Source organism: Heloderma suspectum, chromosome 5 (assembly GCF_057233095.1).
Source record: "Heloderma suspectum isolate Gila_16-S chromosome 5, 16-S_ref, whole genome shotgun sequence".
Taxonomy (NCBI): domain Eukaryota; kingdom Metazoa; phylum Chordata; class Lepidosauria; order Squamata; family Helodermatidae; genus Heloderma; species Heloderma suspectum.
This window is the reverse complement of record NC_139462.1, coordinates 145,616,176-145,640,179: the sequence shown is the minus strand read 5'-3', so window position 1 is coordinate 145,640,179 and position 24,004 is coordinate 145,616,176. Positions and strand designations below refer to the sequence as shown.

The 24,004-nt window shown below is 42.4% G+C and overlaps 1 protein-coding gene across 1 annotated transcript in view; it reads left to right on the top strand.

Moving 5' to 3' along the window:
• Nucleotides 1-24,004, top strand: part of RAMP3 (receptor activity modifying protein 3) — a 94,820-nt gene that overhangs the window by 42,825 nt on the left and 27,991 nt on the right. The window contains exon 3 of the mRNA XM_084857732.1: nucleotides 2,040-2,169. Within this exon, the coding sequence (XP_084713858.1) occupies nucleotides 2,040-2,169 (130 nt within the window). The remainder of the gene's footprint in view (nucleotides 1-2,039; nucleotides 2,170-24,004) is intronic.

Here is a 24,004-nt window from a genome sequence, read left to right as displayed (position 1 = left end):
GGCAGTTTTATTTCCGACCACTTTCCTAATGATCCCTAATGGGGAATTTGCCTTTTTTAAGAGTTGCCACACCCTGGCCTGTTCACGTGTAATGACAACCCATTGGTTTAAAAACTGATGGCTTGTCATGCATGAGCTGCTTTACATCACAACCCACAATCGGCTCCTTCATAGGTTGTACAGTGTGATGTGTGAACCCAGACTGCTGGGTTGTTTAGGCCCTAAATAACCCAGTGGTCTGGGTTTGCAAGTCACAGTGCACAAACTAGGAAGGAGCTGATCATGGGTTGTGTGGTAAAGTGCATCTGTCTGTTCCTGACAACCCATTGTTTTTTAAACGGATGGGTTGTTGTTATGTACAAACCAAATCATGGGTCGACATTTTCACTGAGCTCTTCACCACAATCCCAAGATCTTTTTCCTGATCAGTCACAACCAGGTCAGACCCCATCAGTGTATATGTCAAGTTAGAATTTTTTTTGCCCCAGTGTGTATCAGCTTACATCTGTTTGTTTGTTTGTTTGAACTGCATTTGCCATCTTAATGTTTATTCACTCAGTCTGAAGAGATTCAAACTCATAGTTCTTTAATAAAGCACAACAGAGAATGGGCTAGGATTTCTCCCTGAAATGTTAGTGTGTGCGTGTGTGTGTGCACATGTGTGAGATTATTTATATTTTTGCAATTGCAGTCAACAGCATTTTCTTCACCTACAGTCTGAAGTGGTAGAATTTTGGAAGAATTCTGCCGTATGATTTTGCCAAATGAGTTAGTTAGAGAGCAAACCTATAGTTCCTGGGAGACAGTCCCAGGGACCATAGGATTGCTTGGAAAACACCTTTGAGGTCAGACACAGCGCTCTGACCTCAAAAGGGTGAGTTGGTCATCCACCCCAGATCCCACCCCACCCCCTTGCAGCTAGTGTGGAGAGAACCCTGCTGGCTACCTCTCCAGTGACCTTGGAGGAGGGGAAAGGGGGCATTCTGATGGGTAGGGAGGGGAAGTGACTGCAAAGGCCAGGCTATGAATTATCCTGACCCTCTTCCAGCCTCCTTCCCTCCCCCTCCGAAGCTCTCCAACCCACCAAACACAGAGGACAAGGAGGTGAAGATCACCTTCACTGCTCTTCGATCCTGATGGCTTCAGCTCAGCAGGGCATAAGAATCTCGGATTCCTCCAAGTTTGGAGGCTTCTGAGCAGTGAGGGCCCTTAACCTCTATAGAAAGGGCTATGTGTGGTAGCAGTTCCCCATGCTGAACTACTGAAATAACCAAATCACTACAAAGATTCCCTCCCACCCCTAGTATGCTTTCACATTCTGTGCCTGCAAAGCATCCACCTGGGGTTGGATCCAGATTTACACCATGCTGTTGGAAATAGGCTTCCTCACCCACTTCTTCCCACCCAGCCCCTCCAGCTCCTTGAAAATGCTACTTAAAAGAGTCAGGAGACTCTGCTGAATAGTCTGATCTGTGGTGTGGTGGAGAGGGGATTCCCCCCGAATTGGGTGGGGAGGGACCTTCCTCAAGCAGAGCCCTTCCTCTTGAGGAAGTTCCCTCGTCGCAAGGAAGGCAGGTCTTGGATCCAACTCATCTGGGACGGATGCCAATATTTCATGCATATGAGGTGGCTCATGGTCTCAGAACCTTTTAAATGTGGAACTGGGCCCTCCAAACTCTTAGTTATACTGGGTAAGAGCCTTGTCTCTGCCTAGCCTAGTATTGCTCACTTTGACTAGCCCCAGCTCTCCCTGCTACTCAAGAGCCTTTAATTGGGGATCAGACCTGGGACTTCTGCATGCAAACCCTGTGCTCTACCACTGTGCTAGGATTTATTTCAGAGGAAAGAGCTTTTCAACAGTATTGATGTGCAACCATTGTTATGTCTGAGTCAGCCCTGAGATGTAAAGTAGGCTAAACGATTCTTTTCTTGAAGAGGGTTTTCAAAATGTTGATTCTCTTACTGCTCTTCAGAAAGATCGTGATTTTTTTCTCCCCCCCCCCTTCGTTGATTTGAAAGATCTTTTCTTTCTCGTCTAGGTGCACAACAAGGAATTGTCTGCAATGAATCTCTCATGTTACAAAACTTGCCGGTGTGTGGGAAGTCCTTTGAAGAGATGATGCAAAAGGTGGACTCTAAAAAATGGTGCAACCTGACAGAATTTATCCTGTAAGCATCATGTTTTCGTTGTTAAAAATATTAAGTATATTAACTATTAAGAATGGCTAATATTAATGATTAAGAATGGCTATAATAATCCTTTTAAAGCATAGGTGCCACAACATACACAGGAAAATGTGGCACTGCTGGATAGGAGTAGGAGGCTGAGGGCCTGGCTATGACATCGTCCAGACTTCCCCAAACTGGTGCCTTCCAGATGCTTTAGACTACAGCTCCCAGCATTCCTGACTAGTTGTCATGCTGGCTGAGGCTGATGGGAGATGACAACGTCAGATCAGCCCTTCTCTGCAGTGCTTTTCCCTGTTTCCTGTTTCAGAAGGCTAAAAGCAAAAGCACCCCAAAGCATGATGAATGGCATATGTATGGTACTGTGTGCTAGAGTGGCTATCTTATATTTTGGACTTGTGGCAGGCTTGCCAAAAAATGGACACCGGTACATTAAAGCTAGGGATGTCGAAGGAATCCACCTGGAGGTTGGAGCTCGCCAAGCTTTCATCAGCTCGGTCCCCTGGACTTCGGCTCGCTTCCCTGCAAGCTGGCCTGACTCAATCTGCTTGTGGATTTTCAGGGTGTCCCCCCGCCCCTGGAAGTAGAAATCGTGCAAATTGCAGCTGTAATTTGTGTAATTTGTACAAATTCTGACTGAAATTTACTTAATTTGTGCAAATTACAGCCGCAGTTTGTGCAAATTGCAGCAGCAATTTGTGCAACTTCCTATTCATGAAAAAAAAAACCAACCTGAAAAAGTTCCTGGATTTTGGGAAAAGGACATGGCTCGGCTCATGAATGCAAGCCGAGCCAGGTAGGCAGTGGGAATCTGTCAGGCCCCAAAAGGGCTGGATTTGCAAACAACAGACATCCCTAGTTAAAGCAGGGATGGGCAACCTGCAGTCCTAGGCTGCATGTGGCTCCCAGTCTAATTTCAAAAGTACTCTGCATGTTATCTGTTCAGTCCTCTGATAAGAGTGATCTCTTCCTTTGCTGCCAGCCCACTGGGTGGGAGGAAAGAGGGAGGGAGAAAAAAGGGGGTTGCACAAAGAAAGAGGAAAGAGAGTGGCAGAAAGTGGAAAGTGGTGAGCCACCCATTTTGGGCTTGGATCCTGCTCACCGCTGAGTTCAGCCCTGCTCACCATTGACATGCAGTCCCTGCAAGATTACCCATGAGTGACTGTGGACCTAGACAGAAAAAAGGTTGCCCACCTCTGCTTTAAAGAGTAATACTAAATGTCAAAATCCCCCAGACTAAGCATAGCTTATGTAAACAGTTGGATGCTTCTTGCTTAACGATCTTACAAAGGCATATGTTTGTGAGAGGCTTTACTTTTCAGTTAAGGCTGCAATCCTATGCACACTTACCTGGGAGTAAGTCCCATTGAACTCAGAGGGACTTACTTCTGAGTAGAAATGCATAGGCTTGTGCTGTAAGTCTTTTCAGGGTCCATGTATAAGTATAAAGTGGACCACAAATTGTCATTAAGCAGTCTTTTGGGCATTGCTGATCTGTTTTTCTTCTGTTACAACCTGTCTCATACAGGTCTAAGTACAAGCACCTGCATCCCTTCAAGGCAAGCAAAGCTCTCAAAATTTAAAACATACTCCCAGCTCTGATTCACTGGGCTCATTAGAAATGGCTGGTGTTTATTTAAGGTGTGATAATGATCTATTACTGAAACTTAAGAGTTTGCTATGTGTAAGGAACTGAGTACCCAAAGCTTAAGATATTTCTTTCTTGAGGGATACTGCTCTGTAGTGAAAAAAATAATTCCTCCTTCATGTCATTCAGCTGTTAGTACACCCGTATCCAGGCTTCTGAATGATGGTTTCACAAAACCAGTTTTAGACTGAATCCATCACATTCAAATTGTTTCAGCTTGCTTTAAAAGCTTAAGACCACCTGTCCAACCCCCCCTCCCCCGTTCTTCACATACAAGGGATTATGAAGTTATGACAAAGTATCATTCTGTTCTTTGAGCTGTCAGCTTCTTATCTTTTTCCCTGCTTAGGAGTCACAGGAGAGGGATGAAAAATGTATTTAAAGATGTGCTAAAAGATTTGGTTTTTAGGAAACCATTAGAACTCATTTAATTGGGTAGCTTAATTTTATTTAAGGGTGTGTGTTTATGGGGGGGGGGGTTTCTGTCTAGAGTACACATGTTCATGTCATGATAAGCCTGATTTTTAAAAAAATGTTCTAATCATCCTGCATACCTCCGTGAAATCCACCGGCATTTCTAGTGGTTCAGCATCTATGAAGTTTACTCCCAAGGGAGCCAGTTTAAATAAGAACATCTTAACTTGGGTTTAAGTATTAAATCTTCCATTCGCTTTGCATTTTTTTCCTCCTGCATTTGCTTTTGTGGTAGAACTTTCCATCTTGGATAGAATTATTTACTTATTTATTATTAACATTTATATACTGCCTAATCTGCTAAATAACCATCAAGGCAGTGTACAACAATTTAAAACAATAACACCTTAACTGCTTTCTGGCAATTGACTCCTCTGTTTCCAGCATTATCCCATTTTATCCTGATGACAGTCCTGTAGGCTGGTTCATAAGGTATCCTGTGAACGCCCCTCCATATGTTCAGAAGCCTCCAAGTGTCTGTAGCAGCTATTGATCCGGGTGCTGTTCCCCTCCAGTTCTTTCAGCTCAGCACCTCTGCTTCTCATCATCACCTCTCCTGTCAGCAGAGAGGAATGAAGTCTCTACAACTTCTCTTTGTTGTGACTTTTGTGTTCCTCCATGCTGCCAGAAGAAGCCAGACACTGCTGGATGGTGAGTGAGGCTGGAAACGGGTTTGTCAGAGGCACCAGGAACGGCAGCTGAAAAAGCTGCTATTGGTTACCTGGAGGCTTCTGAACATGTAGAGGTTTGTTGACAAGCTACTATGAAAAACAGCCCTGGATGTGGTACGTTAGGCTGAGAGTAAGGGACCTGCCCAAGGTCACCCATTGTCTCTCAGCCTAAATCGAACCATTTTTATCTACCAAGCCACAGTGTGTGTGTTTTTTGTTCGGCTGACTATAGGTGCTGCTTGTTTCAGCTGAGTGTACTTGTGTTTGCAAGAAGACGACTGGAAGCGACTGCTTTTCAAGGAGTTCATTAGCCAAGCTCTCTCTTTGAGTCAATGCATCACTATGGCTTTCTTCTTGGTGGTTAAACAGTAAACATCCTTACAGAAAGGTTTCAAGGTTTTTGCCACATTCAGTTGATTGCCTCTTTCATCCTGCCATCCTCTGTTAACAGACCTCTGGATATGTTGTGATAGCTCACAGGTCTCTCTTTCTCAGCTCTAAATGTGGACATTTTGACAACAAGGAGAAAGTGTCTTATATGTGCCTAAGCTAAAGATGACCCTTTAAGTTGTCACAGGATAACACAGTTGGGCAGCTGCGCGGCACTTTCTGATCATTTGATAAGTCTGGGGAAAAGAAAGAGAAGATTTTTCCACTTGGCTGGCCTGGATCCTTAAAAGTACTGAAATACCATTTAGTCCAGGGAAATAACAAACCTGCTGATGTGAAACAGGAAAGTATTTTATTGCTCAAACATGGAGGGAGCAAATATTTGGCCATTTAAATTCAGTTCTCTCTCCACTAAAGGGGAAAAATGGCCAGTCTTTCAAAACATCCCACTAGACAGAGTCGATATGAATGGCCATTGGTGTTTGGCAAATCAAATTCCTTTATTTTGCTGAAGGCTAAAATGACAGATTAACTTTTATTAGGTCATATTTTAGAAATGTGCACGTACACACAAAAAATCCAGGACAAGATATAGCAAGGTCAGAGTACAAGACAACATAAAACACTCCAGCTCTGGAACTCTCTCCTCAGGGAAGTTTGATTGGCACCTGAGTTTGCTGTCTTTTTCGCACCAGGCAAAAATCATTTTTTTTTTCCTTCAAGGCCTTTTAGATCTATGATTTTTACTCTGGTTTTATTGGTTGTGCTGTCGCTGTGTTTCAAAATTTGTTGTTGGTTTGTGATTTTATTGTTATGTTTTTAATCTAGAAATGTTTGTACTGAATGGTAGGATACCAGGAGTTGGACCCAGGACCTGCCTTGCATTGACAGAAGGGCTCCACTCATGGAAGGTGCCTCTTCTTGATTTTGGGGGATTCCCCCGTTTCCTGCACACCACAGCTCATTACATTCAGCAGGGTCCCCTGACCTTCTGTGTAGCATTTTCAAGATGCTGGAAGGGCTGTTGTGGGGAGGAGGGGGCAGAGAAGTCTGCATCCACCAGCCCCTTTGCATGTGCCTAAATATGGATCTGACCCCAAATGGGAATCAGGCTTCCTGCACTGAGCAGGCAGTTGGACTTGATGGTCTTGTAGGCCCCTTCCAACCCTATGATTCTATGATATGATTCTATGTCTAAACATTCCCCATGCTGGCAGGGGAATGCTGGGAGTTGTAGGACTTTTTTCTGTCTAAACATGCATAGGCTCGCCTAAATACATAATTGTTGTGCATTACTGGTGCTCCAAAATGATGTACTTTGGCCACAATTCTGTGCTCATTCACCTAGGAGTAAACTCAGCTAAACACAGTGGATCTTTGTTCAGAGTAACAATATATAGGATTGCTCTTCAAGGTAGTTATGTAAATGAATATTTTTGTTTATTTGTATTTCAAAGATGATTGTTTATCTTCAAAGGAGAACTTTGTGTGATGGATCTATTGCCAAATATTTGCCTTCTCAGTAAATTCTGGGTTCAAGCTTTAGTCAAGTTGCTTGCATTCAGATATGGCTAGCCACCGCATAAGAAATGAAACTTTAGGATGAGTGTGGAATTACCGAAGTGATTAAAAATGGGTTCTCAGTGATGACAGCGTGTGCATTTTGAACAGCAGTGGGGCTTTATTATTTCATACTACAAGTTCTTGCAAAAAAGAAAAGAAAAAGTTCCAAAGAGTAAATGAATCTGTTTCCTTGACATGTTAAGAATTGCCCCCCCCCCCATATCACAGTATAGTCAAGGACTCAAGGTTAAATGTGGTTGCTCGTAATGTGTGTGGAGTGAGAGATCTGTGGGAACTAGAGAGAGAGCTAATTTATGGGAGGAGCACTGATCTATGTGCAGGATTGCCAGTGAATTTCCATTATGTTTGGGATTCAAATTAGGCAGAGAAAAAGAGAAAGTGTCAAGCATAAATTTTGTTTGAATAATTTGGCTTTCAGTGTAATGAATATAAGGGGATGACTCTGGTGTTTTTTACTTGTTCCTGAGCAACTGGCTAGGTTAATTCAATCCACATCACAATAGGAGGGGGAAAATCTATTATTTGTAAATGCTGACGGTTAGAATGTGAGAGAGAGGATTTTGTTTGAAAAACCTCTAAGAAATAATGTCAAGGTGTGGAAGACCTTAAATTATTTAATGGCTAAAAGATTTATTGGCAATTCAAGATGTTATGCTCTTATTATTTTTACAACACTGAGGGGGGGCGGGGAATCCCTGCAGCTTCAGTAGTTTGTCTTGCATTGTATGGATTTGCCGGATGATATGATTTCATTTCATGGGGAAAAGGAGAAAGCAGCTAAAAGTGATAGATTACATTCCATTTCTTCTCATTAGGTAGAAGCCTTTGGTAATAGAGAAGCTATGCTACTTGTGTCGTTTGGAATGAAATAACTTTGTTCTTATGTAGGCTAAGCTTGAAGAGAAAAAAGGTTTTTGGTGATGATTGACTATTGTGCTGATAAATAGTGTAATTCTAAAATATTGATTTGGGCCTAATTCTGTTCTCTATTAGACTGCAAGAAGTTCATTTAAAACAAAAAAACAAACAAAACTTTCTCTCCCCCTGCACCGCCCCCCCCCCCCCGGCCTACACATACAGCTCTTTGCCTGCTTTTTCTCAGAGTGAGTTATCTTCAGTGCCCAAGCATTTCTCTGGGTCCAGTACAAACTTGTAACATGGTTCCCCCGCACATGATCCCTTGTCCATTTCGAAAAACTGGAGAACTGATTTTGTTTTCTTGAGCTTTTTAAATTTCCCTTTGTTTAAGCTCCCTACATTTCTGGCTGCATGGGTTGTATTTATAGCCAGACACTGCAATATGGCGTGTATGTATGCTAATAATGCGTAAGTGACAAATATCCTTTAACAATACATAGGTGACAAACTGTTCTCTGTCCGTGGTGTCTAGGGTCAGTTTTTCTGTGCCTTCTAGGGACTGGAGGCCTAACTCATGTATTCCCCTTGTTCTGGCTGCTGCTGTTGCTGGGACCTAAGTGATCCTTATTGTGGTGCTTGTCTCTTCCACCTCTTACCAGTCAGCTTCTCCTGTCTAGGCAGGAAATGCCTAGGAACTCTGGGACTTACCGTTCTGGAGAGGCACATAGGCACGTTCCGTTCTTGATTTCAAAGTGCAAGTCCTACAGTTTCCTTTACAAGTGTGCACTTATTCTCTCTGGGCCTAAGCACACATTCCTTTAGAGATGGAACAAGCCACTACATCCTTTTTCATTTTTATTCTAGTAAATGCAGGGGGCCTAATCCAGATTGGGACCCTAGTGGAGGGGGTAGAGGGGTTTCCCTCCTCTTGCTCTAGTTCTGATCTGGATCAGAGGCCCTGCACCTGCAGTTTATAATGTCAAATAGGGATACGTTTGCTTTAACACAGGAGTAGCAACTCTGTGGGGTCTGGGGCCCAATTTCCATCCCCCAGAACCCACTGGGGCCACACCATCCCCTACCGCTAATATTGCCACTGCCAAATTGCCCCAGGGAAGTGTGATTTTGTTTTAAAACAAGGCATGCACTCCCCACACACCTTGTTTTAAAGTGAAAATTGCCTTTTTGTCTTGCTGCCACCACATGCCACCAAAATTCAGCAGCAATCCAGGAGCACAGCGGTGGCCATTTGAGGGCAGGGGAGCCACAAAAACAGATGGGGGGGGGACTCCATGCAAGCTGCAGTCCACGTGTTGCCCACTCCTGCTTTAATGAATTGCTATTTGGCAATGTGACTTATAGGTGCAAGGATCCCAGTCTGGATTAAGACTGTAGCATATGTTGGTGGGTGGGGGGTAGTGGAGAGTTAAAGCCCCCTAATTTCCACACTAGGGTCTCAGTCTGGATCATGCCCTCTGCACTTTAGAGTAAAAATGAAAAAAAGTCATGTGTGCTTTGGGTCTCTCTCTGTTTTAAGGAAGAGTCTGGGCATGAAGCCGCTGACTGTTCAGGATGTTGCTTGTTCACTTGTAATACTGCTTCAGATTGGCTCCATGTTTTGCACTAGCAATGGTTCTTTTTGGATATTCAGAGCCAATAAGTACATCAACGGGTGAAGGAAAGAGATTTATTAACAGAAAGCAGATTAACAGAATTATTAAAAGACAAGGAAGCAAAGCACATTATTTTGAAGCAAATCTACTCAATGCCAGATACAGCATACATCCTTTCAGCTACTGGGAACTGCGACATCCTGTCAAGGTAAGATCAGTGACAAATGCACTCTGATGGCCTGGCCCACAGCACCTGTTTGGCTCGGCCTGTGATGAAGTTCTGTCCCTTGGTATGGCCCAGGGAATCATACAGTATCCCCTTGACCTCTCCCATTCTGGGCACAGTCCAATCACTTTGAGAGTGTTTCATACATACTTGTAGACTGGAAAACAACCAGCCAGCCAGCCCAGATAACTCCCATCTCAGCTATCGGCTAACCTTGAGATTCTGCCAAAGGCATATCTACCAGCTTCTAGCTGTACCACATCAACAGCATTCACCCTGGGAATAGGCATAATTGACTAGCTCCATAAACAGGCCCACACAGCACTCTAGACATGGGCAGGGGAATTCTGTACACCACTGATTCCACGAGATTCAATGGTCTGCCGTGTTTCTACTGCACTCTAGTAAATCTCAGAAGATCTAACAAGATCTGGATGCCTTATATATTTACAGGAAAAATATGTTCGCATAAACATCATCTGGCATGATCTACAATTTAGCCTAGTGCTGTTACCTGATTTGCAGAACTGGGTTGCTTTGGCGACTTGGTGTGTGTGTGTGATTTTCAGGGTGGAAGGGGATGGCTGCACATATTTAAAGAACAGTAATTCTTTACTATTACTATTTACTATCACTATTTACTAAATTCGGTGTAATTACTATTCTTTAAATAGAAATATAATGCATCTCACCAAAGTGGGGAAGACAACAACCTATGTGCCTGCTCAGTCTGCTGTCTTGGTCGATGAGCAATTTTAAGACCCCTGCCTGACCTTCTTAATATGGTTCTTTAGCTTTAAACCAGACCTGGACTGGACAGGTCTTCAAATAAAGAACTGTCCTCTGTAAAGTAGGACACATGGTCACTCTACCAGCCCCACCCTGGACAGCTGAGCCTGGGGGAAAGTATCCCTCTTCCTCCATGCCTGAGCTCTGGTAGTGTATGCTCTAGTGAAGAATTAGCTGCTGGATGCTACCAGGGGAGGTGTGGAAGGATATTGCTTAATTTGAATTATCTGCCCATGCTGGAACACTCTTGGGACAGCAGCTGCAGGAGGTGAGGGTTATTATGGAGGTCTCATGCTGCTCTGCACCTTGCTTTGCACGTGTTTTGAGGGTACAGGATTGCAGCCTTCAGAAGAGACTTTCTACATGTATCAATTGATAAACTGGAAGAAACTGAAGTAGTTGGTGACTTTCCCCCTGGGTTTTGAGTTTAATGATTTCTTATTCATTCAGGTAGAAATTGAAGTGGATAATGAGATAGCCAAGGTCTTATAGATGCTGAATAATGGTGATTGTAGATTACTGTTGGAATGGTTTTTGCTTATCATGATGGTAATGATGGTCTCTCTTGGTTTAAATAAACAATGTGACAGATATAGTTGAGCTATGATTTGGTACTGGACATATGAGTTAATTGCTGTTTGGTTTCGACTGTTCTGGCTTTGGGTATTATGATACACACACACACACGTATGTATATACACACACTCTGTTATCTTGTCAAATGGTTGCTTTGCCATATGATGGAAGATAAAGCAATAGCTGGCCTCAAGACTGAAAGCTCCTTCAGTTGCACTTGAGTGTGTCTCCTCACCTGTCCCCTAAAATGTCACACTGCAAACAGCTTTTCAAGTTCCCTTGTGTCTAAAAGTAGATTGCCGTTCAAGCAAGGGGCACTGCTGCTTTCAACGTGCCTGGAACGCACATAGTATGTTAGCTGTTAGCCTTTTTCATCACATGGGACCAAAACGTTTGGCTTACCTTAAAAAACATTCAACTTCAGCATTCCTGCTCTGGCAAGCATATTAGGCCCAATTTAAATGTGATGTCAGGCAAGTAAGGGGGAGACATACACCTGTGTAGCATTCCACACACCTGCATCTCACTTAAAGTAGTTGTCATGTTCCTTCTGAAGGACTCTTTTTTGAAAGATGACTTGGAGCAGTCCTGCTCCCTTGCCACCAAACTTCATGGAGGAGCTGCCTATGAGCTTTTCTGCACGAGGCTATTAATTTGCTTTATCTACTTTCGGTTTTGGCAGAGAATTGAGATTGGAGCACTACACAAGGAGTGTTTCCTTTCCTGTTTTTCCATTACATAACCTCTAGGTGGCACTGTCGTATAGTGGAATAATGCAAATACACAAGAGGAAATTGCACTTTCTTTTGCTTTCACAATTCAATGTTTCATTTTCCCTTTTGTAAAAAAAACTCACTGAAAGTGCTGGTTAGGACAGAAGTGAAACTGGAAGGTCACAATGTCATCTAAAGAACCTGTAAACAACTGTGAGTAGGGAGTGAAGAGTGTACAATAAAGGCTTCATGTAGAAAAGTCCTGTGTCTAGGGACCTTGCAATATGTTGGGGATCCTGGGCCATAGGGGAAGATGGCTCTTGACCCTACCTCTCATGACAGAGGTAACCCCCTCTCGGATTCAAAGGCAGGCGTCGAGTAGCCACCTAGCTCCAGGGAGCACAGATATCTAAAGGTTCAGGCTCAGCCAGCTGCAAGACTCAGAAGTGGCCATCTGAGGAATAAGGACTCCTTGTGAGTAAAGGTATACTCATGAGCAAGGTTCTGACAATTCCTCAGGTGATATTGATGGCCTGCAGCTGTGCTTTGGGTGGGGCTCTGAAGGCTCAGGTGTAAAAACCTTCAGTTCTAGACCCAGGCTGCTGGAACAACATCTGTACACTAGCTCCTAGAGTCCTGTCTTGTACATCCCCAGCTCTTTTCTGGAATTCCCTGTGTTTGGAGTGTCTACTGACTAATTCCCTGGAGCTCTGTCCCTGCACCTCTGCAAGCAGGACACTAGTTGTCTCATCTGCACATGCAGCATTGGCAGCACAGCGGCATAGCACCCACCAACCCACACCATGGCTCTCTGGTGTGCTAACGTTGTCTGTGTAGCAGCTGAGGACCTGGTTTAAAAGTGCTAGGAGCGCCACATATGCATGTTTTCCTGTTCATTTGGCATCATACTTAAAGCTGGCCTACGCACATCTGATAACTTGTAAACCATGTTAACAAAGGCAGATTCGCCTACATGCCCACTGATGTAACTGCTACAGACAGAGATGCATAAATTCCTAATGTTGGGACCCTGGCTACTGCCTTGGTCCTCATTCTGGTGGTTAGGTTGGCTTTTGCTTTAGACCAGTGCTTCCTTCTTTTTTTTTAAATATATTTTTATTTATTTTATTTTTATAAATGAAATAAACAGTACCAAAATTACCAACAACCTAATCAGTACTTCATTTTCCCAACAGTACAATATTCTGATGAGGACACCACAATAACAAAGAGAGAAGAAAAAAGAGAGGGAAAAAAAGAGAGAAAAGGGGTAAAAAGGAGGAGGAAAGGAAGTGAAGAAAAAAAGAAGAAAATTTCCCTCCCCTCCCCCTCTTCCTCACCCTTAAAAAATTAAGTTTAAACTCCGACACCCCCCAGCCTCCAATGCCATTCTATTTTAAAAACTATATCTATAACCTTAACAATCTTACAGTTTAATAAACGACCTTACATTTCTATATCATATCATCAATCTTATATCAAGGAAAAAGGTCTAGAATTCATTCCTAAAAGCCTATATTATTATTATTATTATTATTATTATTATTAATGAAATATATATATATATAGTATTATATAATAATAAAACTTAATATAAACCTTCAACCATCAGTAATAAACTTTATACTAGATATATTATCATTTAAAATAAAAAAATATAAAGAAAAGCAAAAAAAAAAGATAAAAGAGAATAAACCAATATAAATATAATCATTTATCTTCTGAATTAGCCTGAATTATATAGACTAAACACAAACAGTTAACTAAGCTTGTTTAAAGATTCCAGTTCATGGGGTTGTAACAGAATTCTCACGCATTTTTACATTAAGCCAAGCCTCTGCCATTTCATGATTTAGGAACTTCTTCATCTGACCTTCAGACACAATACAAAGTGTAGCAGGATATTTTAAGTAATATTGTAAGTTCATTTGTTTTGCCATATTCTTTGCATTGATAAATTGCCTTCTTTTATTTGCCACCTCTTTGATGTAGTCTGGGAATAACATAACTTTATCTTGTTTCCAGGAAAGGCTTCCAGCCTCCCTTGCCAAGAGCAGGATATACTTCTTTGTGGAGACTTTTGCAAATTGAACTATGATGGTGTAATCAGTCCCTTTAGCATTTGGCACATGAAATGCCTGCTCAATATTAAGTAAATAATCAGATGAAATAGGGAGTATCTCATGCAAAAGTTTATCCACAAAAATAGTCAATTTTACATCATTAGGCATATTTTTAATCCCAATAATCTGTACATTGGATCTTTTCGTGGAGGCCTCCAGCTGAGAGATTCTATCAGAGATATTTTTAAACAAATTTGTGACATAGTTTCATTTCATTTTCATTTCATTTCATTAATGAGGTTTTCAAGCTCATTAATTTTCATCTCCATTTTTTGCCGTGACGCATTAATTAAATCTACAGCTCCTTGCAGGGCAGTGATGGAATTTTGGATTAAATCCAGCCTTTTGACTTGCTCCGTAAATTGTGAAGATAAAGTCTTTATCAGCATAAATAATTCCCCTATATCTTCTGTCTTTGACACTTTTGACACAGAGGATGCGGGTGGAGTAGATGCCAGCTCCTTTCTTCTCCTCGGCGCAGACATGTTTCTCTCAAACAGTTCTTACAAATCCTCAGATGTTCTCAAATATTGTTAAATGTTTCTTAAATCATGCCTCAGAGGTTGTTGATATTTCTGAAAGCATATATTATTATGGAACACGTCAGCCCTGTTTTCTCCTATAAAATAGGAGTCTCAGCACAGCTTTTTGCATTGGAAAAGCTCTGGGGAGATAATCCTGGAATCCAGCTCCCCCACTATCACGTGGGAGTTACCTTTCTCCAAGATGTTGTCCAGAGCTGTTGCCTTGCCCCCCCTTTCCATTCCAGGGGAGAGAGGAAAAGTTTTTTCAACTTTTAAAAAAGCTGTTTGAGAAAGCTCCCACGGAGACCCGTGGGAAGCTATCAGAGTGACATTGGTCCCAACCGGAAGTCTCGACCAGTGCTTCCTTCTGACGTCCAACAGTTTTTTTTTCTGGGCTAGTTGGCTCCTATGCAAGCACCTTGGGAGTTCCCCAAGGCCACCCTTGCGTTCACAGGTGTGCAGTGCGGATGTAGAGGTGCCAACTGTGAGAAGGATTTGAAGAGGTGCTGAGCTTTGAGCGGTAACGGCAGCCCTCTCTCATGATGGCACAGTTTCATGCATTCAAAGTATTTCACAGAATTATCTTAGCAATCCTCACAAGCACCAGTGGGCTTATTAGAATCGTTATAATTTTCATATTGCTTTATTGCCTTGAAAGTCTTTGTAATAAATCATAAGGCCAAAGTGTATGATTCCAAATGTTTCCGGGGAGATGGTAATTTGCCGATCTTTATTCCAGCTGCATAGAAATATTGGAGTACTGGATTTAGTATTATCTTTTGTCTCTTGATTCAGTAATGTATTTTTAGTCCAAGTGTAAGGTGTAATTCTCTCTGAGTTAGCTCCACGCTGTGCTGTTATTGAGAGTGACATCCTGAAAATCTGAGAAAGACACTCCAATTGCCCAAACGAGCTCTCAGCTTAATCATTCTAGGTACTCCAGCCAAGACTAACAATACAGCCCCCATTTCTAGTGGTATTGGGGGCCTGATAAAGTGGGATACATGCTGGAAATGAAAACGCTTCCCTCAGTTTTAACGATTTTCTTTGGACCACAGCATTTCCCTCATGCTTTTCTTGAGCTCATCATTCATTTCAATCATGCTGGACCGTTTTGATAGTGTTTTCTTTGATTGCTGGCAGCTGCAAGGCCTTAGGGTACCATAACATTGAATGAGTGTACAAGGCTCACAGCATAAAAATGGGTCTGAGCAAAATATCTCAAATATGGGGGCCATTTCAGAAAAGCTGTCCTAATGTAATGAATGTAAAGTTCTCAAATATACAGAAAGCCTATAATCTCCCATGTCCTGCTTGTGGGCTTCCCATAGGCACCTGGTTGGCCACTGTGGGAACAGAATGCTGGATGAGACAGGTCTTTGGTCTGATCCAACAGAGCTCTTCTTCCTTTCTCATATTTTTATACCGCCTTTCCGCAGAAGTCATCAAGGTGATGTACAACAAATGGAAATAACTCAAAAATACCATAAAACCCACAAAAATCAGCAAGGAAACCATGCTAAAACATTAAGACAACATTAAAACCACTAAGCAAATTAGGGCGCAATCCTATGAGGATAGTTGGCTGCCTCCGAATTCGGAGGTGACTGACTATCCAATGCAGGGTGGGAAGAGTGCAGAGGGGATCTTCTCCTCCACGCTCCAGCTGCCCTGCATTTGTGACTAGATGGCCAATGTCGGCTGTCTAGCTGGGGCGGCTTGGAGTGGGGGGAGGCTGGACAGTGCATAGGAAGTGTCATCCCTGCGCTTCTGCCATCCCCTCCCCATCCCCAGGAACGCCTCCTTTCCCCCCACTCCATGCTGCTCTTCTGAGCATGGAACCGGGGATGATCCATGCCACCTCTGAGGTGGTGGGGGAGGGGGCGGAGAGGTGGTTTTCTTGGAACTGACCTTGGAGCGCTGGCTCTGAGGTCGGTTCCCCAAAACCAAAAAATCCTATGGCTGTCTAGCCATAGGATTGTGCCTTTAAAAGGCCAGATTGAAAAGATGTGTCTTAACACCTTTTCAAAAAGCTGAGAGAGTAGGGCCCAATCATAACTCTGCAGTTAGAGCATTCCACAGTTTGGGAGCAACACAGGAGAAGGCCCTTTCATGTGTGCCTGATAAATAGTACTCTGCAAGCAATGGGGCCCTCAAAAGGGCCTCTACTGCCAATCTTGGTAAGTAGACAAGTGCATAACAAGACAAATGGGCCCTTAGGTAGCCAGACTTTAAGCCATATAAGGCTTTAAAGGTTAACCCTTGAATGGAGCCTAGAAAACAATTAGCAACCAGTGCAAATTCTTCAATATTGGGGTAATATGATCTTGATACTGTACTCAAGTTAGCAGTTTAGCTGCTGGAGTCTGCTCCAGTTGAAGCTTCTCAGTGCTTTTCTGGATGTCGGGTAACCCCACACAGAGCACACTGCCATAGTCTAAACATGATGTGACCAAGGCATGGATAACTGTTGTCAAATCAGACCGATTCAGGAAAGGTCACAGCTGCTGCACTAAACATAATTGTGCAAGCAGTAGGGATGTCTGTCACTGGGAAGTCTGGTTCTTTTTTGGCTTAACAGGTTTCTGTAACGTGTAAGACTCACTTTGCACCTGTGAGCTGAGCTGCGGGCTGTTCCCCGAACTCTGGGAACTTTTTGGTGCATTTTTGAAAAGTTCTGGAATTTGCAAAAATTCTGAGTAATTTGTGCAAATTATAGCCAAATTTGCACAAATTATACAAAGTCAGCCATAATTTGTGTAATTTGTGCAAATTTGACTGTAATCGGCATACATTCAGCTGTAATTTGTGCAGCTTGCTCAGAATCTGTGCCATCTGCAGAACATTAAAAAAGGGGAGGGGGGGTTCCTGGAAAATCTGCAAACTGGCCCATTTCACTGCAGATCAAGTCGGGCACTGCAGCAGGAACTGAAATGAAGTCCGGGGGCGGGGGGCAAGCCTGGGAAAACCCATTGAACTCCACCCCCCAAATGGATTTTTCTGACATCCCTAGCAAACACACTGTTGTGTTGTAATAGTTGTATACACTTCCTTGTTTTGAGTTATTAAGAAGTTTGTCCCTAGACAAGGGAGAAAGGGGAGGAAGGAGGGTGTGAGGGAAAAAAGGACAGATAGAAATTTAGGGTTTAGAAATAAAATGAAATTCTGTTTACATCCAAACCTTGTTTCTGGATCCTCCTCACTGAGAAGAAAATACAAAACACACCCTCCTCACTGAGAAGAAAATACAAAACACACCCATTACTGCCACCTGAAAATCTAGGGACAGCACAGGATCAAGGAGCACTCCCAAACTATGAACATGATCTTTCAGGGGAGCTTACTGGGACTTACAGTGCAGTCCTGTGTATTTACATGTTGAGTCCAAGGGGCTTCTTGTTGTTTATTCGGTCAGTCACTTCCGATTCTTCGTGACTTCATGGACCAGCCCACACCAGAGCTTCCTGTCGGCCATCGCCACCCCCAGCTCCCCCAAGGTCGAGTCTGTCACCTCCAGATTATCATCCATCCAAGGGGCTTACTCTGAGGTAAATCAGTATAGGATTGTAGCCTTAGGTGTGGTTCGTATGTAACGACAACCCAGAGTATGGGTTGAGTATGTCTTGTTGTTGAATCATGGGCTGTTGCTGAATTATGGATTGTCATTACATGAAAACCCTGCATTATGGTTTAACTATGGTTTGTTACCCATGAACAACCCAAGAAGAGAATCCATGGTTTGTTGTTGGGTTGTGAACTCTGGGTTGTTCATGGTTAACAACCCATAGTTAAACCAAAGTTCAGGGTTCACACATAACAACAATCGACGATTCAACGACGACCCATGCTTAACCCATACTCTGGGTTGTCGTTATGTGTGAACCAAGTCTCAAGTCTTAGCCTCAACTATAGCTGGAAGTGGGTCATTTAAAAATTGTAATTTTAGGGATAATAAAGACTTGTTCATTTACTTGTTGCATTACTTATTGAATGCCACTATAAGTGTTCACAGCAACATACAAACGTTGTGTGGACGATTCAGCAGATGCTTTGATCTCTGAAGCTTGCTGACCATTCTGGCTTGCAATGTAAAGATTTGTGTACAGCCATTCACAAAGTGGATTTGTGAATTATGTGTGTGAATCTGCTTTTGAAATTTGAACATAAAGCAAAACAGTTTAAGATTTCAGTTACGGGGAGCTGCTGGAATAAAAACTCTCAGAAAATCTCCAGTTTGCATTCTCCCATTGATTGTGGATATGAAGCCAGTGGCTGGTTGTGGGAACCACTGCCTGGTGCATGAAGGCACCCTTTTTACTACCACTCTTGATGTGTGATTCAAAAAATCAGGGGCACAAGCACAAATGGCTCCTTCTAGAATGTGGGATGCCTCACAGTTCCCACAACATCAGTGCATTTTATCATCTCATCTTTCACTTTTTGCATTCTCCCAGTCATTCCCTTTTCACTACAAATGCTAACATCTTATTTTAAAATGGCCAAGAAGTTGCCATGATGGTTATGACAGAAATGACTTTAAAAAAGTGGGTGGCACCAATACCTTCTATTTTGAACTTTGTATTTGAAAAGCAATTCATGAAATAACAGAGAAAAGTAATTTAATAGTCAGGAGCTGACAAAATACAATAGAAATAACTTCAGTTCTGTCATTCTAGGCTCATTTGGGCCTACACTGCAACTGAAATTTATTGCAATTGCAATCCTATGTGATAGTGTTCACAGAACACAATTTTACAATGTGAAAATACTGGAATATAAAACATAGCAAATATTTCTTTCAAATTATTAATCTCATTACATCGACTCCTGAAGCACATACTGACTTACCTTTCTTCTTTTTTGAGACCTAAGACACAATCCAACCAAAGTCAAGCACTTTTAAGTCCTATTCATTTCAACTGCAGAGAGTTAAGCATGTAAAAATACTAACAAACAGGAACACCCCAAAGGTGTGTCACTCCATTTTTAATTCAAAATATCCTCCATTTTGTGCTAAAAGCAGCCACGTGGAGATTCAGTCTGGATTGCGAGTGCAGTGCATGGGGAGGAGGGGGTTGACTCTTTTCTTCTTCATGCTGCTTTCCTGCCACCACCTGGCTGCAACTTGCCCCCAAAGATGCTGTTTACTGCACACACCTTTGGGGGCAAATAGGAGCTCCAGCAACCAGGCTGCCAATCTCTTGCTGGCTGTGCCACAGGAACTCCACTTCTTACTTTCCTGTGGCACAGCCAGAGAATGCCCCCCTCCTGGCACTCTGTCTGTTTCTTGCTCCTTAGCCAAGCGCAGGCCTTCCTCTGCTGGATGCCCCCATAGGTTTGGGATGTGTGTATGTGCGTGTGTGCGCACTCACAGAAGTACTCTCCGCTTCCATACACTTTCTCCTAACTTTCAAAATGGTGCAGCCAGTTTGGTAGGGTTCAGATGGGTATCATAATGCAGATGAGAATGTGCACTGACAATGCCCATGCAGGGCTACGTATGTGCACAGAACTCTCTTGTTGGATCAGGATGAATGGGACTTAAATAAGCTGGGCTGGTGGATTGTAGACAAACTCTATCGCTTGTAGGTTACTTGTTCTGCAAATTCGGAGGAGGTAGAGAGCAGGTCATGAAGTACAGCCTGAAGGCATGTGTTATAACTTCCTTGCTAAAGCTAAGCAGGTTTATTTATTTATTTCATTTGTATACCGCCCAGTAGCTGAAGCTTTCTGGGCAGTTCACAAAATTAAAACCACAAAAATACAACAGAAAATACAATATAGAGCCTGGATGGGAAACCACCTGGGAATCCCATGTTTACCACTTTAGGTTCCATGACAGAAGAAAGGTAACAAAATAAATAGTAAAGGCATGTGTTCCCTTTTCATTTTAGAAGCATGTTAAGGCAGCCCCTCCATCAATACTCAGGGTTAACTGCTGACTGTATGCTCTTTTGACATTTGTAAAATCTTTGCATTGGTTTGACGTTTTACTGAACCTCTAAGGTTACTTATTTTTGTCTTATTTTACCACTTGATTTTCTTCAGTGATTGATTTTTATTGTCCATGTGTTTGGCATCTGATGCAGTAAAAATGAAAATATAATAAAAGCTTTTGGTTACACCTGCCCAGTTACACTGGCATCAACTAATACATCTTCAAAGCATTGTCCTCTCATAGTTACATCAAAAATGACACCCTTGGTCAAATCGGTGATCCATGTTGGAGGGAACAAGAAAGTGGACAATTTAGGGACTGAGTGACTAGCCTGGTCTTAAACTGCTTAGAACCTTCAGTAGCTACAGAAAAGCAGCCACATCTGTTCAGGACAGATCTATGCCATTAACTGCTTTCAGCATTAGGCAGCAATTTAGATTCTCACCAAGCAAATGCTAATGCTGAAAACCTAAATCTTATGGTGGAGGTATTGATAATGCAGCACACTTAAAATTTACTGATATTGCAAAGTAGACATGTGCCCTTCTGGTGAACTCTAAATAGCCCTTAAAGAAACGTCATAACTTTAGCTCATGTTTTTTGTGTTCTTTCTGAGTTGTGCACTATTGTGAATGCTATTACTAATAGAAGAGGGATTAAATTGCGTAAAGGCTTAGCCTTAGACGTTCTTTCCTGAGCCAGGGTGCCATAAAGAACTGTTCACTTGTGTAAATAATTAACCTGTTTTGAATGCAACTTCTCCCCCCCACCCCCAGCAGATGGTTTGATTCCAAAAGTTGCTTTGGTCCATTTAGTCCATGCACTGAAGAACTAAGCGGGACATTTCAGAGTCCAGGAGCAAGCTTCTATCAGTACCAGACCTCTAATACTGTTCATAGTTGCAGCTTTGGCAATAGAACATGAGGGCGGCTTCCACCCCCCCCCCACTCCAACTTCCCATGGCTAGATAGCTGAAATCAGCTGTCTAGCTGCAAATGCAGTGCGAATGACACATGGAGGGGAAGATCCCCTCCGTGCTGCTCCTGCCCTGCATTGGATAGGCAGTCACCTCTGAGTTCAGAGGCAGCAGCCTATCCCTATAGGATTGTACCCTAAATTGCTTTGGCTTCTAGAGTACAGTTTGTGATTCAGTAAATTTTGACTACAGATCCATGCTTCTCTTTGGCACAGACAGTATGTTGGTTTGGGCAGAAATGAACTGCAGCAAGCCTCAGGCTTGTGCACTCCTCTCTCATGTGGCCACAAAGAGGAGATGAGAAGCCTTCACTTCCATTTGGATTAACACAGTTTATTGTTTTATTTACAACGTTTGCATACCACTCCACATCTAAACAGATTCCAGAGTGATAAACAATAAAGATAAAAGGAATAAAACACAATATTAACAGGTTTTTTTTAAAAACAGAGTACTAATGAAAACTGTGGCTGGTCAATCAGGGAAGACTTGTTGAAATAAAAATGTCTTCGGGAGGCACCAGAAACAAAACAATGTTGGTGCCTGCCTGACATCCAGAGGCAGGCTCTTCCACAGAGAGGGGGTCACCACAGTGAGGGCTCTACTCTGGGTGGATTCCAACCAGGCCATAGCATGTGGAACTACTACTGCAAACCTGACAAACTGTGGTTAACCTTTACTAGGGTTTATTTGAAACAAGCCAACTTCAAGCCATGAGTTATGAAGCTGACTTCTTTTAACAAGCCATGGTTAAGACCAACCACAGTTTATCGTCAGAACGTACTACGACACTGTGGTTAATAAAAAAAATAGAAGTGAAGGCTTCTGATCTCCTTCTTCTGGCTGTACCAGAGGAAGAGAGGGGGTGTATGCCAACCTGAGGTTCAGTCCAGCTTGTTTCCATCACAATAAACCAAATTATTATTGTCACGATTACTGTGACAACTGAACTGGTCCAGTAAGATAAGTGGTTATGTTACAGATTCAATTTAATCTCAACTTAACTTTTATTTAATACATACATTTCTTTTTTAGATCTATAAATCACCCTTCATCCACAGGATCCCAGGATAGTATACACAACATTGAAAACAAATAACAAATCCAATATAAAAACCACATGATTACACATTAAAAAGCAAACAATAACTTAAATTTTAAATTTTAAAATCAAATGTTAAAATGCCTGGGCAAAAAGAAACATTTAACTTGGCGCCGAAAAGAAAACAAAGTTGGTGTCAATTGTATCTCCATTGGACGGGCATTCCAAAGGCAGGGCACCACCACAGAGAAGGCCTTTCCCCTTGTTAATGCATAGTGTACATCTCCCACTGATAGTATTCAGAGAAGGGCCTCCTCTGAAGATCTTAGTGCATAGGCAAGATAGTATGGGAAGAGGTCCTTCAAGTATTTGGGTCCCAAACCAGTTAGGGCTTTAAAAGGTGATAACCAGCACCTTGAATTGGGCTCAGTAGTGAATAGGGAGCCAGTGTAATTCCTTAAGAATTGATGTAATATGGCTCCATTGTAATGAGCCAGTCAGAATTCTGGCTGCTAAACTTCACAGCCACCATGTTTGGCGGATGAAGAAGTCTAATACAAAATGAATTCCACTTGTTGGCCAACTGCAAATGTTGAATTTTACCAATGAGAGTTCTTAGCATGGAGTCCCTTGAGCATTAGACCTATTTGGAAGTATAAACACGTTCCTCTATATTACTGGTGCACAGTAAGTGCAAAAGTGAGTTTTTGTTAAGAAAAAAACACCTTGACAGAGTCCATCACGGAGGGAGCATCAAAACTTTTCTGTGAGTGAACAAATAAAACAAAAAAGTGAAAAGTGCAGTTAACCCAGAATTCGACTTTGTCTAACTGGTCTCTGGCATCAGATGAAGTATTCAACATGCATTCACCTATGCAGTCTGTTAGGGATTTTTCTACAGCTGCTGATCCTTGCTTGGTTTCTCGCTTATTTTTTACTGACAAATCTCTACAGCATCATTCCATAAACGGTGAGTTCTTGGCATGGGTCAAGCCTGATTAGTTCCCAGCAAAAAGGCACTTTAATGTCTCTCTTGAAAAATGGGCTCTGAATGTACATTTGTGGTTGGCAGTCCAAATGTCGAGATTCGAGAGCTCTTCTGAGTTAATCATCGACTCTCATCTCCTCAGCTGTTCCCTCTGTGACTTTGAATTGATGATTAATTCCAGGTGTCTTTAGTGTTGCTGCTTTTCATTTCCAGCTGTATTATTCTGGCCTGGATCTGAGCCAAACTCAATTTGCTTGACTGCAAACTCTCTGCCGATTTATACACAGAGGGAACACGTTTAGGCCCTTTGTGCAGATATGGGAAGCATCACAACAGACTGACTCACAAGTAGGGATGCTGGAAAAATTCAAGACGGACTAAAATGAGCTGGATTTCTAAGAATCCGACCTGTGGAATCCAGTGTGGAGCGACCCCCTCAGGCCACATGGAATCTATGGACTTTCGGATGATTTTTTTTTTCTTTTCCAAAATTTATGCATATAAATTCGTAGGAAAATACGTATGTTTCTGCTGAGGAAACACTGAATGGAATGGGGGGGACAATATGTTAAATGTTACGTACTAAGGTAAATTATGTAAATACTTACGTAAATACTTACGTAATTGTTTATGTATTTTTCCGCACACACACACACAAATTTGCATCTGCATGTGGGTGGACGA